Below are 16,646 nucleotides of genomic sequence, written 5' to 3'. Positions count from 1 at the left end.
GACCACATCAAGGGTAAATGTCAGGATAAAATAAAATGGCATGAATTGCTGACTTCCAAAGAGAGGAAGTGGATAATTAAACTTGGGGCAATGTTTCCACCTGGTCTTAATGACCAATTGTGATTTGTTAATCATGATAGGCTGATCATGTACTGTGATTGGTTTTTGTTCACATATATATATTGTGTTTGGAACCTTTGTGAGCTGATTTTTATAAAAAACTTGTGTCACTGAGGAAGGCTCTGTTGAGCCGAAACCGGTCTGTACATCTGTTATCTGAGGGATTTTTCTCTCAGGATTTATGTATTAAACTATTTTTATGCTGATACCTACAGCTGCTGGCTTCATTTGTGTGGACTATATACTGGGTCAGACATGTTGTGCCTCCTCCCTCTGACATGAAACAGTATGCATTTACATGCAGTGGGCATTGCTGGTAATCAAAAAGCTTTACTTTTATTTTATTATTTTTGTTAATTTTATCATTTAATAATCAAGTAAAAGGACTGGCTCATAGCCCCTTTTCAGCCATGAATAAGGTCGCAAGGCTAAGGGTAAATACAACATATAAATGTATGGTTGATTTAGTGTAGCTGGATATCAAGCATGTTTTTGAAATGTGGCAGGAGACCAGAATACTCATAGAACCCCAAATAAAAAGGGCAAAACAGGCAAATTTCACCCAGACACTGATTGGACAAGATTGAATGGCAGATTGTGGAGCAGTAAGTGATGCGCAAATCTTCTCACTAGGCACTAGAAATGATCTAGCAACCAAGGTACAGAGTAGGCAGCTTCAATTAAGGTATCCTCTAAGTTTTCGATTTTTAATTGGCTTACCATCACGTTGAGCTAGGCACATCAGGGAGTGTTGGGCTCTCACCCTTTTGAAGATAATGCAAAAGGCAGCAATTTCCAAATTATCATGCACACATCACAGTACTTGTAACGGAATGCTTAACTTTCTGCAAGCTGACAGCATTGTTAGCCTATGGCAAGCACGGACTACAGTACCAGGTATATCTTTAGTTAATTACGTCTGCACATGCTTTTTTATTCTACAGTCTTATTGTTCCTCCATGCTAAAGATTAATGTAGGCATTTCTGCTCTTCTCCATATTCATCTAACTGAAATCTTCACTATAAATCTATTTTTCAAAAATGTCTACTCAGTACTTTATATCTGATTCACATCATGTCCACATTTTCTATATAAATAATAATTAATGATCTGCAAATGGATACAGTGAGGGAACTTAGTCACACTTCTTTGGAGCTCCAAACCCTTGCATTATGGTTACAATGCATTTTATCACATTAGAATGAACTGAAATGATACAATTTTGAAGGTATTTAAAAGAGAACTAAAATTTATTTAAACTATTTTTTTATCAATAAAACAATCTGCAGTCTTGATGAAGACAGACAAAGCTCTATGACACACTTCAAAGTGTCTACCAAATAACTCAACTCAAATTAAAACATTTCAATATGAAAATCCAAATATGAGGAAATGCAATTGCTATTAAGTTAGGTCAAAACTCAAAGTAAACACAACAAAAACTTAACCTAAGTAGACAAAAGGTTGCAAGAGAAGAAATAAACAAGAAACTTTTTTTCAACAAACTGAAACTCTATTACAAAATGACAAAATCAATACAATTGTTCTTGCAGAAACAAATTACAAAATCAAGGGAATCATTTTTGCAGAAACAATATCAGATTATATTGTGGTCCGCCCAAATAAAATTGCACTGCGATGTATGGACATGTTCCTGATAAGATAAAGATTATCTCTTTATTTATAATATTTAAAAGAACAGGTGTATCAGCTTCAAGCCTTCACAAGGTTCTAAACCACATACCAGAAAATGTGCATTAAAACTCCAGAGGAAATGATGCAAAAAACAGTCAAAGGAAACTAACCCACATTCCAGAAAATACTAGAAAAGACAAGAAAAATACACTGATCATAAAATAATATACATAAAATAATCTGGTATTTTCAAGTGGACTCCCATCCAAGTAATAATCAAGTCCAACCCTGTGTAATTTAGATCAAACAAGATAAGTGCATTATGTACTCTATTTTCATAGCACATACTTCATTAGTAATTCATTATGCAACTATTTTGGGGTTAAAGTCTCGTAAGTAAATATTAGCACAGTCTGGTTTCTCAGTAAAACATCTAAAATATCAGGGTTGGAACAAAAAAAAATAAGTTATGTACTCACCATAACGTTCCATGTATGTAGTCCTATCTTGCCTCCATTATTATGTGTGGACAGCGTCCCTAGCATTTGAATTGGTGGCTCACTGGAAAATACTCCTGAGTACCGTAGAACCAAACGAGGCTCTACCCCTGGAAGTTAAATCCAATTTATAATGGGAAATGAAGGTATGAGGGTAGCCCATGTTGCTGCTGCACATATATTATCAATAGATGTCCGGGCTTGGAAGGCAGCAGAAGTAGAAAATGACCTGGTAGAATGCGCTTTGACTGTAATAGGTAACTCCTTTCCCTCAGAAGTGGAAATGAGAGAGATACAATTAAAGATCCAGTTCGATAGTGTGACCTTAGAAACTGGCAAACCCATTCTTGTCTCAGCAAAAGAAATGAATAGCTGCTCTGATTTTCTAAAGCCTTTGGTTCTGTGGATATAGAAACGCAATTGCCTATGCACATCCAATTGATGAAATCTATACTCTGCTTTATTGGTGTGATTAGGGAAGAACATTGGCAATTCAATTGTTTGGTTTAAGTGAAAATGAGAACAGACTTTAGGGATAAAAGAAGGATTGGTCCGGACAGAAACCCTATCTTTGTGAAAAATTAAATATGGAGGTTTAACTGATAGGGCTTGTAGTTCAGAAACTCGTCCGGCTGAGGTTATTGCCACCAGAAAAAAAGTCTTCCAAGACAGGAATTTCAATTGACAACTATGGGATAGTTCAAAGGGTGGCAAAGTAAGTCTAGAAAGGACTAGATTTAGATCCCAGGGAGGAATGGGGTCTTGAACAGGAGGTCTTAACATCATGGAACCCATAAGAAAAGATTTGCACAGTTTGTGAGACATAAGGTTCAAATCATTAATCCCCACATGAAAATTGGATATTGCTGCTAGCTGAACTCGGAGTGTAGCAGCTGCTGAACCCTGGTTAAAGAGTTCTGAAAGGAACTCTAAAACAATAGTAATGGGAGCTGTAAATGGATCAACTTTTCTGTTATGTGCCTATATAGAAAATCTCTTCCATTTACCGTGATACAATTTTCTAGTCGAAGGCTTGTGAGAACAGGTAATGATATAGTTTACAGCTGGGGACAGATCATGAAGCCTGACTAGTGACGGAACTAGAGCAGCCATGCTGTCAGTTTGAGAATGTGGAGACTGGAGTGAAGAGAACCTGACATGTGTGTCAAGAGGTCTGGTACTGGGTCCAGAGTCCATGGATAGTCTAACAGGTGAGGCCCGAGAAAAGGGAACCAAATCTGATGAGGCCAGTAAGGAGTGATGAGGATCATCTTGCTTCTCAAAAACATTGCTTTCTGTATGACCTTGGGAATGAGTGGAAAAGGAGGGAAAGCATAAAGGAGTCCTGGGGGCCAATCATGGACGAGTGCATCTCTTGGAGACTCTCCCGAAGAGGGAATGAGGGAGAAAAAGATGCTGCATTTGGTGTTGATGGGGCTGGCAAAGAGATTGCAGCAGGGTTGTCCCCACTTGTGGAAGATCAGACGGGCTACTTTCTGGTTCAAAGACCATTTGTGAGGTAACAATATTGCTCTGCTTAGCTTGTCCACTATCACGTTGGATGTCCCCGGGATGTGCGTTGCAATGAGAAAGTGTTGGGAAGAAATTGCCTAGTTCCAAACTCGCAGGGCCTCTCGACATAAAGGGTATGATCTGGTTCCCCTTTGTTTGTTTAGATACCAAACCACTGACATGTTCTCTGTCTGGATAGCTATCATCCCTAGAGGGAGAAAGTCGTGAAGTGCTTGCAATGCTAGAAGCACCGCTCTCATCTCTAGGACATTGATATGCAGATGGGCCTCTTGATCTTGCCATGTGCCTTGGATAGTCCTGCCTAGATAATGCCCCCCCCACCATATCTGGGAGGCATCCATGGTCACAGTGGCAACAGGTTGGTGCGGTACAAAGGGAGTCCCTGTGGTAAGATGACCTGGCTGAATCCACCAGCAGAGATCCTCTTTGCATGAATCTGTGATCAGTATCTGGTGATGCAGAGGCAACTGCTGAAAGGACCACTGGTATGTGAGGAGCCATTGGAGTATCCTCATATGTAGTCTTGCTAATGGTACCAAGGTTATGGTCGACACCATTGTTCCAAGAAGCTGCAACACCACCTTTGTTTTGACTCTTCGTAGGGGAAGTATCCTGTAAATTTGCTGTGCAAGATTTTGTATTCTGTCTGTAGGTAGTCTGGCTATCATAGAAAACATGTCTATGTTTGCTCCTATAAAGGTTATAGATTGAGTGGGCAAAGTTGAAGATTTTTCCCAGTTTATAGAGATTCCCAACTGGGAACAGAGTTTGATTGTGGAATCTCTGGATTGAACTAGATGATGCCTGGTGGTGGCGGTCAGGAGCCAATCATCCAGATATGGAAAGACTTGGATTCCCTGATGCCTCAAATGAGCTATCACTACTGCCATGCATTTGGTGAACACCCGGGGGGCTGTGGTGAGACCAAATGGCAGTGCCCAAAACTGGTAATGATTGGCTCCCAGCCAGAAGCGTAGGTAACTCCTTGATGCTTTGTCCATCATTATGTGGTAGTAGGCATCCTGGAGATCTATAGAGCACATCCAGCTGTTTTTCCCTAACAGAGGGAGTATGGATTGTAGAGTGACTATTCGAAACTTAGACTTCTTTACATACTCGTTTAACCTGCTGAGGTCTAAGATGGGTCTCCAGTCTCCTGTTCTTTTTGGAACTAAAAAGAACCTGGAGTATGTTCCGAATCCTGTCTGGTCTGCTGGGACCTTTTGGATGACTATTTTTAATAGCAGCTTTTCTATCTCTATAGTCGCTTGATCCCTGTGATTGGGTGGTACATTTGGGATCCTTTTAGGAGGGTGTGGTGGAAGGGAAAAAGGTATAGAGTAACCTCTGGTGATAATGTCTTGTACTCACTTGTCTTGAGCGAGATTTAGCCAGGCTTCTGGGTACAAGGACAGGTGACCCTCGACCGGCTCCAGAGATGCACAGTCGGGTTCCACATCAGAAACACTGATAGGGATGGTCATGAAAGGAATCAAAGCATCCCTGATTTTGTGGGCCTCCCCTGCCTCTAGGGTGACGTCTACCATTAGTTCCTCCTCCCCTGCCTCTGAAGGAGGAATCACCCTGTGTATCCAGGAAAGATCTCTGTGATTTCTTGAACCACATGCTTTCTGACTCACAAGATCCAGTAATTCATTAAATGGAGGAAACACCCATGAAGCTGAGGGTTGAGACCCAAAAGCCTTCAGGTACACTGACTCCTCATCAGATGGGGTAACAATGGGCCAGCCACCTCTCTGCTTGAGGATCTCCAAAATGTCTGCAAAGGAGACATCTTCAGAGGACGACTTAGGGGACCCCTCTGACTCATCGAGGTCAGTGTCAGATGTGAGAGACTCATCAGGGGAGTCTTGCATGATCTCTTCTGAGGGGGCTCCTCAGCGGGGTCCTCTGGGGAGGTCTCAGAAGATCTGGGGCTACCCAAATGGTGGTCCTGAGGCTGTGGGTCTCTGCCATCCCAGGGAAGAGAGGATGCTGAGACTGTAGTCAGAGCTTGAGGGAGTATAGCATCGGTACTTCTACGTGGAGTGGATGAACTATCCAACATGATCCTCATCTTCACAAAGACTGATTCCTCCAGCTCCGAATGATGCCCCGGCTCCAAAGAAAGCATAGGTGCCAATGGCTCCAAAAGGATTGGCTCCGAGAATGATGTAGGGTCCGAGCTCACTTGGGCCAATGCACCAAGAGGGATGCTTGGCACCGAAGAAGTTTGGTTCCAAGTGTCCCCCTCGGGGCCAACCAAAGAGCTTCAGACCCTAGACACTTTGGACAGCACTGAGAGTGTCAGAGCAGAACTCAGCTCCGAGACAACCACATGGGGTGCTGGAGTCAAGGAAACCACTATAGTCGGTACTGGCAATATTGGCTCCAAAGGCCCAATCTGGGTTGGAGGAGGAAAGAGAGCAGGATTGGTAGCAGGAGTCGGCTCTGAGATCGAATGGGTCAGAGCTGACAAAAATTTTGGCAAGGCAGATGACTTGAGGAGTCTGAGCACCACTCTCTCAATGTCTTCTTCAGATAGACTCCTGGAGGATCTGGAGGACAGTGTGGGAGACCTTGTTCTCTGCAATATAGGCAATTTTAGAGTAGGGGAGACCGGTGGAATGTCCATTGACCGACTCCGAAGAGGACTGCTAGTGATTGGTGCTTAAACACTTGGTGCCGATACTGCAGGGTCTATGTCCAAAATCTCAATCGGACCCGAAGACTGTGGAGCCGAAGAGACAGAGACTAACTCCGATTTTGGTAACTTCTGTGGAGGTTCAGAGGCAGAAGTTGGGGCCGGAGAAGGCCATTTAGAGGTCTTGCCCTTATCCTTCCTAGATGAATGTGACCTAGCAGAGGAGGAAGAACTGGCTAGGTCTTCCTTGAAGGAAGGCTTTAACATGCCTTTCAAAATCAGCTTATTCTTCCATTCATGGAGTACTTTAGGGCTAAAAGAATGGCAAAAGAGACAAGTTTCTTGTAGATGTATGGCCCCTAAGCAGTACATACAGATGGTATGTCCATTGGTGATGCACATTTTTTGCGAACATTTAACACACTTTTTAAAGCCTGATTGTTTGTGTTCTTTAGGTTCCTTAGACATAATGGCAGTAGAGAGAAAAACTCACCACACTCACACAACAAGAGAGGAACTAGATCCTCTAATTTAAGCAGATCTAACCCTATCACCCACAAAAAATAAAAGGGGGTTACTAGGTTCTCTAACTTAAATGAACCTAGTGCAAGAAAAGAAACAGGGACAAAACTAGAACCTCTAAGTTAAACGGTCTAGCCAAAAAACACACACTCACGGGATACCACACACAAACGGTCAACAGGCCCAAGTAAATTTTAAACGGCAATAAGGTCAAATCCACTAAAGACACAAATCGGTAATCACAATAAGACTGCCAGCAATAGACTATGACAGAAAAAACTTCACTAGAAGCAAAAAACTCCTAATAAGCAGTAATAATAATAAAACAGAATCACTTAGCCATGGCCAACCAAAAGAAGCTTCCGACTGAAGACGTGGCAAACGAGATCTGGGGAATGTGCTCATGCACCATGGGATACCTCCTAGCCACGAGCCAATCAGAAGTTTTCAGGCTTTCTAAAAGCAGCTGAGTCAGAGCTGAGGATCGGCTCCGAACCCACACGTAATAATGGAGGCGAGATAGGACTACATAACATTATATGATTACATAATGAAAACATTTACTGAGCTCATCTCTCCGTCCTTCAGATTAAGCCTAATTATCTTGCAAAAGAATCATATTTTTGTCATCTGTACCTGTGATCTCTTCCTCTAAGGCGCTGTTCAAAGCTCATGTCCTGCAAACTGCTAAGCATATTTTCAACAATATGCAGAAGAGGTGGTTTTGTTAAGTGCTTTTCATCTATATCTACAAGCATTCCCTTTTTATTGCAGTTTGCAATTCTTAAACCTGCTAACAGCTCCTTTCAGTTTTCACTCATCTTTCATGTTTGGGCTTCATCTCTGATGACTTTCTGCTGGAACCTTACAGACTATTATTAATCAGTTTGCTAATAACAGGTTTTCTGGTGTTTTATTAAATCATAGTCATTCATAAAGAAATAATATTTAATGTAAAAGACTTGGATGTTGTGGCCTGCATTGGGAGCTGTATGACATTGCTGTGATGGGTGGATCTTGCACAGACTTAACTAGTCTATGCCATCAGCCGATGCAAACACACTAGCCTGTTGAGTGAACTCTTCTCTCATCACTGTTCTCATAACAGATGCTTCAAAATTTCACTTTACTTATCTCTTTGCATCAATAATCAACACTAAATACAATTTACTGGATTCAGGGAGCATGCAGGCATTGTAAAAGTTGTTAATAGGTCCTGAATACATTCAAAATCTGATATGACTGTTTTTTAGCATTTGCTACCAAATGTGACAGGTTCTGTGGTATCAGATGTAAAAGGTGGCTGCATTTTTTTATTTATGAGTTTCCACTAGAACATTACATAGCCCTTGAACCCCAATCAGATTAACAAAGCCAGGATGAGGAAGCTAGCTCATGTAAATGAGAGGTATTGTTTACAATGAACTTGCAGAAGTGGGCTGATGGCAGACAGTCTTGAAAATTACATCTGGCATTTAATTTGTTCAGTGCCAAAGATATGTAAAAGTTTCTGTAAAGACACTACAGACCCTGGGAATACCTTATCATTAAACAGTGTGCCATGTTTCAAGTGAATTTGGCAATAAGTACAATATTTCATTACTCTATAATTAACAAGAAAGAATAGTAAACAATGTGGGATAGCAGGCAGATATTTTCACTGTACCACAGGCTTTATATTCATTTTTAAGCATGTTTTTTTACAGCCAGTTTTCACAGTTCATTGTAATGCCTCTATTCCAAGAGAACTTGTGGCTAAATTTGAGTAGATGTTTCAGTTTGCTGCATTCCCCAGTGACAGCCTTTAGGCCAGACTTTGCATTTAGGCAAGTTATTTCAGCATCTATGATACCACAGTACAAGGACAAAATGATTGACTTTAACAATTGGCTAAGCTTCTGGTGTCATTCTAAGGGGATACAGTATCTGTCTGCCTGGAATGACATGATCGACAGACCACGATGCTTTGCCAGAGATGGCCTGCACCTTTTGCTCTTGGGATTCCGGATACTGGCTAAGGCTCTTGCCACCCCATAGTGTCTTTTTAAGGCAAGGTTCAAATGACAAATTCACCACTGTAACAGGTACAAGCAAGCAAAATCTGAGGGTAATGCTACTCAATGCTAGAATTCTAAACCTCAAAATGCACTCAATTGAGGCACTCCTTAAAATGGAGAACATCAACATCTGTGCAGTGGATCCATAGAACACCCCTGCATTGCTGCTGCATCTTTCAGCTTTTCCCGATTAGGGGTCGCCACAGTGGAACTCTGGTCCACTAATGATTGGCAGTAGATTTTTACATGCCAAGTTGCTGGCTCTGATGCACAACCTTCAATGAAGGTACGCCCATTCACTCATGTCTCCACACAGAAGATGCTCTAGCTGAGAATCGAACAGGACAACGTCTTACTGTGAGGTGACAACGCTACCGCATGACCACCGCAACAGTTATAGAACACCCCTGCATTACCATGCCATAATTCATGCCATACCTTTTAGCCACCTAACCTGGACCAAAATACTAAAGGCGGAGGTGTGTCCATATTCATTAAGGATATCCACACCTCCAGGCTAGTTGCTCAGCATAATGCATCCAAGATTATCCAAGTATAACTAACTCTGGGAAAGACTGCAATCCAAATTGTATCTTGCTTCAAATCCCCCACCATGCCCCAGGATTCGGACTCCTCATTTCTTGATACACTGGAAAATATTAGGGTACAACCCAACACCCTAATAATGGGCGATTTCAACTACCCCACCATTAACTGGGAAAACTACTCATGTACCAACTCTTTTGCTCAATGTTTTCTGGAATTCATAAATTCCAATGCCTTGGATCAACTTATCCACACCCCCCACCATGGGCAGCAATTTCCTAGACCTGGTCATTACCAACATGGGCGACCGGTGTTCCACACCAGAGGTCAATTCCTTGTTGGTCAGATCCAACCACAAGCTAATCATCCTAGACATCCACATCCCCCCCACCCTCCCATTAGGGAAACCACCATAAAACATTTCTCCAAAGCCAACTTTATGCTTCTTAAGACAGAAGTGGGAAACTTCACGACACCCATGCAGATGGACAATAGAGGTACGACTGCTGAATCCTACACAAATGAAGTTTATAAGCACTTACAGAAGTGCATAGATCATGCTATCCCTAACAGAACCAAGATGCTATCCTCCAAAAAAAGGAAGCCAATCTGGTGGTCCCCTGCCATAAACAAACTCTACAACAGAAGAAAAAAACTGTTGCAAAAAAGAGTAAAATCCCATGATTGGAGGAACTCCCTGGTCAGCCTCAGTAAGAAGCTGAGATCGCTCATAAAATCCTCCAAAGCTAGTTATGAAAACAAAATTGCCACTGATTCTAAAGACAACCACAAAGCATTCTATAGCTATGTCAAGAATCTCAATGGCAACACTCAGATCTTCTCTGAGTTACAGCACAATGACACTAAATATACAGAACCAACTGATATTGCCAACATCCTGGCAGATAGGTTCAGTGCTAACATTACCCCCCTCTCACCCGCTAAAGGGCCCATCTCTATAAGAATAAGAATGCAAAGTTCCTGTAATCATGGCTGCACAGGTAAAAACCACACTCTCCAAAGCCAAAAACACAGCATCCATGGGACCTGACAACATCCCAAGCTGCGTTCTACATGAACTACAGAACAAACTGGCACCCCACCTAAGTACCATGTTCAATCATAGCCTCACCTCAGGCTTTGTGTCCACTGAATGGCACACAGTGATGGTTATCCCACTCCACAAAGGGGGAGCCACCATGGACTCCGAGAACTACCGCCTCATTAGCCTGACGAGCCTGGTCTGCAAGGCCATGGAATGTATCATCATGGAACTTATAAAAAAGACATTGATAATCTCCAAACTCTGGACCACACCTAGTTTAGGTTTGTAAAAGGCAGATCATGCCTCCTAAACCTGATAGACTTTGTTGAAACAGTCACCAAAGCCATAGAGATGGGTAAGGTGGTTCACAAAGCCTATCTAGATCTCACCAAGGCTTTTGACACCATCCCCCACTCTGGAATTATAGATAAACTCACTAAACTAGGTATAAATCCCTATGTCACAAGATGGATTGCCAAATGGCTCACTGACAGAACCCACACTGTGAAACTAGCAGACTCCAAATCCGACTTCAGACCAGTGACAAGTGGAGTACCACAGGGTTCAGTCCTGGGTCCTCTCCTGTTTGGTATCTACTTCTCTGAAGTACAGGCTAACACAGAAGGTCTTTGGCTAATGAAGTTCACAGATGACTACAAACTAGGAGGCATAATTAAAACTCCTAACGATGTGGACATCCTGCAAAAGGGCCTCACTGAGACAGATACCTGGTGTTAAAGCCATGGCCTCAAGCTCAATGCCAAAAAGTGCATTGTCATCCCCTTTGGTAAAAACTCTTTACCCATGAGCTACCACATAGGTGGTAGTCTACTTAACACTGAAAGTGTGATAAGAGACCTTGGGACACAGGTGGATAGTAGTCTCTCCTTTGATAATCACATCGCCACAGTATTCAGGAAATCCTTCTATGTGGCACACCGCATTACAAAAGGTTTCTCATCCAGGAAAAAAGAGGTAATTGTTCCCCTCTACTCATCACTCATTAGACCCATTATAGAGTACAACACCCATTTTGGTATGTACCTCACAAGAGATCTACAACTACTGGAAAGGCAGCAGAAATACCTCACAAAGAGGATTACCGGCCTCAAACAGATGCCCTATGCAGACCGTCTCAAGAAAGTCCAGCTTTATTCCGTTACATATTGCCTGCTCAGAGGCGATCTCTGCCTAACATACAAGGCTAAGTTAAACCCAGAGCTGTTGGACATGTTCCACTTAAAGAAATCCCAATCCCTCTGAGCTACACGCACTAGGGACCTAAACCTTGTCACCACAATAAACAGAACATGCTGGAGGGATAGATTCCTGTCTCAGAGACTTCCCATACTCTGGAACAAACTACCTATCTATATCAAACAAAGCTCCTCATTAGCATGCTTCAAGAAAAATCTTGATGATTGGATGGGAAATAGGAAATTCACCCCGGGGATCACTTCTGTGGCTCTGCTCGACAGGGGCACAGGAAAATAATTTTCTTGGCAGACGAAAGCCAGCATACCTTTTTGGCTAGGCTTATATAGGTGCTATGGCCAATAGCCTAGTACCTACCTATGAACCTTTGTTTACTTGCCATATACACATCGTTTCAAACGTTGACTTATCTAAGTGCCAGTCCTTCACCCAAGGCATTCTCTAGCATTAACTGGCAGAATACTTTAAGTGGATTAAAACATTTTAATATGGGATGTTTAACTTTTAAACCATGTAAAAAAGTAAGCAGTGCATAGATCTTGTTATACAAATTTCATCATTAAATCATCTTGTTTATGCCACAAGATTTCTTCCTTCTATATCTAGGTATTTTTTGGGTATTATAATAAATTTGCTGCCAGGCATCTTTAAATTAGCTTCCATTAAGCTTTGCATTGACATTAATGTCTTGCAATTTTTGAACACCTTATATCTGCAATGTGTCCTGTGTCTCATGCTTAACACCACATTCAGCATGTGACACTCAGAACAGAAATCAAGAAAGCTATCTTGCACCTGTACATTTATAGCTCCACTGCTTTGCTCAAAGATTGTTCAAAATATATGGCAGCAGAGGCATCCAACACCTAGAAGCAACATGTAATAAAAAAAAATTCCAGCATGCATGCATACTGCAGGTTTGTAATGTATGTATGCAAACATGTTAGAGTTTTGACACGCATGCAGGCAGTTGAGTGGGCTCAAATCTAGGGCGTACTACTTTTCCAGTGTTGCAAAAATAAACAAATAAAGCACATGCAGATTTGCAATATTTTGCATCTTACTCTTTCTTCTTTTTTGTGTGGGTGCATTTGAGTAAAGGATACAAAAGGAAATACATGATGTTCATTAATATAAAATGATCTTTTGGCAACGATCTGTATACAGCGAAGAAAGCATTTACTAACACTGCAGTGTATTCTTTTGTCAATGTGCCATGAAAAACTAACTTGCAGTTTAAACTGTGTTCATTTTTACGTAAGTAATAGGTTCACAGGTTCATAGGTGTGTACTAAGCTAATGGCCCTGAAGCCTTTACAAGCCTAGCCCATAGGATTACCCTGGCATCGTGCCACAAGACTTTAGTTCCTAGTGCCTCTGTCGAGTAGAGACACTGGAGTGATCCCTGAGGTGAATTTTCTATTTCCCATCCACTCACTAAGATTTCTCTTGAAGAGGGCCAGTGAGGTGCTCTGCTTGACATGTATGGGAAGTCAATTCCATAGCATGGGCAGTCTCTGGGTTATGTACCTGTCCCTCCAGCATGTTCTGTTGACGTTTACATAAGGCATACCACAGGTAATAATTGATATTTCAGTATTTAGATACTCATTTACATGAGGTTTTTGCATACAACTAACCCTACAACAGGCAATAATGCTCAAACTTTGTAAGAAAAAGGCAGAAAATCCAGGAAACGTACCTATTTGTAAACTGAAACTGTCTTCTTAATGCTGAATCCAAAACACGACTACAACCTATATTGTTTTGGTTGTTATGTATCTACACTTTGGGAGTGACAAGTTATGAAGGCAGGGTATCCACATGAGTTAACCCTCTCCCCCAAATTCACAATGATGTCTGAGGTTATGTTTTCCCTGTGTTGTTTTGTATAGACAAGTCAAGAACTATACAATCAGTTCCAGTTTGATGTCCAGTCTGACTGCAAAAGGTAAGTCTGGTAGTGTACCATGCAAGATAATATATTAGGAGCTATAGAAGCTGGCCCGAATGGAGGTATAAGTGGCTAATGCTGGCTCACCCATCCCGGGGCGGAGAAAGGTGGTCTAGTTTAGCTCAGTACATAAAGTAACAATATGACATATGCTTTATGTACTGGACATATATATATGTGTGGTGCTGAGGAGATGCAAAACCAGCAAGAGGGTAATAGCTATCTGGGTAAGCATGCACATTCCCTCAGAGAAGAGAGGCACTGCAGGCCCCTGCATTAGCAAGCATGCATGCCAGCCACCAGGGGTGGTGAGTTATTGGCAGGGTGAGGAGATAGGGCTATCATGGCTTTGTGACAGCCTCCTAAAGCTTTCTCTCATCCCAAGGAAGGGGAATGAATGGGCTTGACTGATTATAGGAGGGCTGTATGGAATATATACATTTCTTTAAAAAAATGCACACAGAAAAATAGATGGCCACAAGGTGCTTGCCCTTATGCTGCTTTACTTTGGCAGCAAAGTTTCAACACCAGTATAGATGCATTCTGGATTTAGTTAATTTTTCATTGTGCAAAGCATAAGGGAACGGTGCAATGGTGAAATGTAACATTTCATAATCTTGTGTGTACATCAGTATTAACAAGTACATGGTATGTTGCAGGTTTTAGCAGAAAGTCAGATTAAGATGTGTATGACATTATAAAAGGAACAGGTGTAACATGTTCAGAAGCAAGCATGACCCCGAGAAGAAGTTTTAGAAGAAATGTACAGCAACAACTGCAGAGGAAAGCTGTAACATTCTGTATGTGTAATGCAATAAATCTTAACAAACACATTCCTTGATTCTGTAGAGCAAGCCACTGTAAGAAATACAATATTTTCTCACTATGGTACCAAGGTTCAGTTCTGTAAGTCAGCCCTTTCCACTTCCAGGGTACCAAAAACTTAACTACAGAAATGATAAAAAGGGAGCTGGCACTGAAATTATATATTTGAAGACAAATGGCATTCTCCAGCAAAAGGATGATTGTTCATGGCCACAGTGAATAAACAGAATCTGGAGATTGTATTCTTTTATATGTCATACGGACAAGATCATCAAGACTTACTCATTTTTTATGTAATAATAGTGCTGTCATTTTTTGCTGGTGATGTAATGCCCCACATTTATTAGGATGTTCTTTTCACCAACAAAAAGCAAATCAGTTATATTTGAAAGCAGCTTGTCATTGAATTATTCTCAAACCGTTGGGGCAGCCTAAAATGTTCCACCAAAAACATGACATTAGAAGTTGGTTGTTTCTAGTCTATGGTGAAAAGTTGATTATGATATATCTTAGCCAAAATTTAAAAAAAATGGGGGATGGGAACTGAAATAGTTTTATTAAAGTTTTGAGCTTGTTTTTGCTATTTAGCTTTTATATGTATTGTATTTTGGTTGGTCCGTTTTTTGTTTTACGTGTTTTTTTATGCTATAATAACTGGACTAAATTTTATGAGTCTATGAACTGTCTACTGAGAAGGATACTCCACTAAGTATTCAGAATCAGGATAAAAATTGTGACTCTACCCCCTTGATGGACTAGGAATATTTCCAAATTGACATGCATTTTTTCTTGGTTAACTCCCTGACTAGGAATATTTCCAAATTAGCCAAGAAGAAAATGCATTATTGATCACATTTGGTTAACTTCCTACCTGAAGATAAACTGAGATATAATAAAGTAAGATCTGTACTGAGGAGTTGCCATAGGATACTTAGGCAGAACTGTGAGCTAAAATATTAGCCAAATGTACTACAGAAAATACAAAAATCCTTTCTTAAACATTTAAGGGAATATGGCAGAGATGGCTAAGGGAATACCAGCATAAAGGTCAAAGATATCACCATCACTGATAAGAAAATGAATGGGCAGGAATGTTCTGTGATGACTCTTTTTTTTTGTGGGGGGGGGTTGTAGTAGTTAGATGCCAAAGGACAATAAAGCTGTGTCATAATTAAGCACTGTTAGTCTATCTCACAAAACTGCAAATGATGATATTACAGTTTTAACGTGCATGAGGGTGAATGCTGCCTCAGTATCAGAGAGGCTCAAGGGGCTTTTTTTAAAGAATATCCAGCAAACTTGCACCGTATTTGGCCAAGCTATGTCAACACAGCCTGGGGACAGGGTATATCCCTGACATCTGGAACAAAAACAACAGTCATTCTAATTTTTTAATGTGGCAAAACAACTAGTGCTGCCAATTATAGACTGGATGACAATGAAATTGAATGTGTAACAGTGCCTTTTAGACTTTTGAGGGGAGCTCTCCATGTTGTTAACTGCGCCATTAGAGATCCCTTTGTCATGGACTTCCTGTTTCTCATTAAGTCCAATATCTCCACTAGTACTAGAAGCAATGACCTAAATCTTCAGCAGTAGACGAATAAGCCATGTTGGCTGGACAAGTTTATAACCTAACTTTTCTCAAACCTCTGATTAAAAAAAAATATTTCCATACAAGTTAAAGAGTACTATTACTCACTGTCTTCCATTAAATATAAACTAGATGACTGGATGGGTATCCACAAATTTACTCCAGGACAGACTGGTATGGCCCTCCTGGAGAATGGAGGTGCAGCATATGAAAGGGTAGTGGCAATGAATGGAGACACAGCGGCCTTAGAATATCTATGAATCTAAACAAACATAAGTGAATAGGAAAGAATGAAGCACTTCTTTGATTCCTTAATAGAATGATTTTGACATAATTTGGTTTTCTGCAATATCAAAAAGTATAGGGCTGTGTATTACAGACGGCTGAATTATAAGTACCCATAAGGAATGAAGAGTAACATACTGCTTGTTGAAGATATAATAAAGGATATCTGCATA

At 41.0% G+C, this 16,646-nt stretch overlaps 1 protein-coding gene across 1 annotated transcript in view; it reads left to right on the top strand.

Moving 5' to 3' along the window:
• Positions 1 to 6,488: 6,488 nt before the first annotated feature.
• Positions 6,489 to 16,646, top strand: part of LOC122805979 (vomeronasal type-2 receptor 26-like) — a 33,970-nt gene continuing 23,812 nt past the window's right edge. The window contains exon 1 of the mRNA XM_044076218.1: positions 6,489 to 6,809. Coding sequence (XP_043932153.1) covers positions 6,489 to 6,809 — 321 coding nt within the window. The remainder of the gene's footprint in view (positions 6,810 to 16,646) is intronic.

The sequence above is a fragment of the Protopterus annectens genome, chromosome 7.part0 (genome assembly GCF_019279795.1).
Source record: "Protopterus annectens isolate FY-2018-M chromosome 7.part0, PAN1.0, whole genome shotgun sequence".
NCBI lineage: Eukaryota > Metazoa > Chordata > Ceratodontiformes > Protopteridae > Protopterus > Protopterus annectens.
The sequence above is the reverse complement of the archived record's forward strand: the minus strand, read 5'-3'. Positions and strand labels throughout refer to the sequence as shown.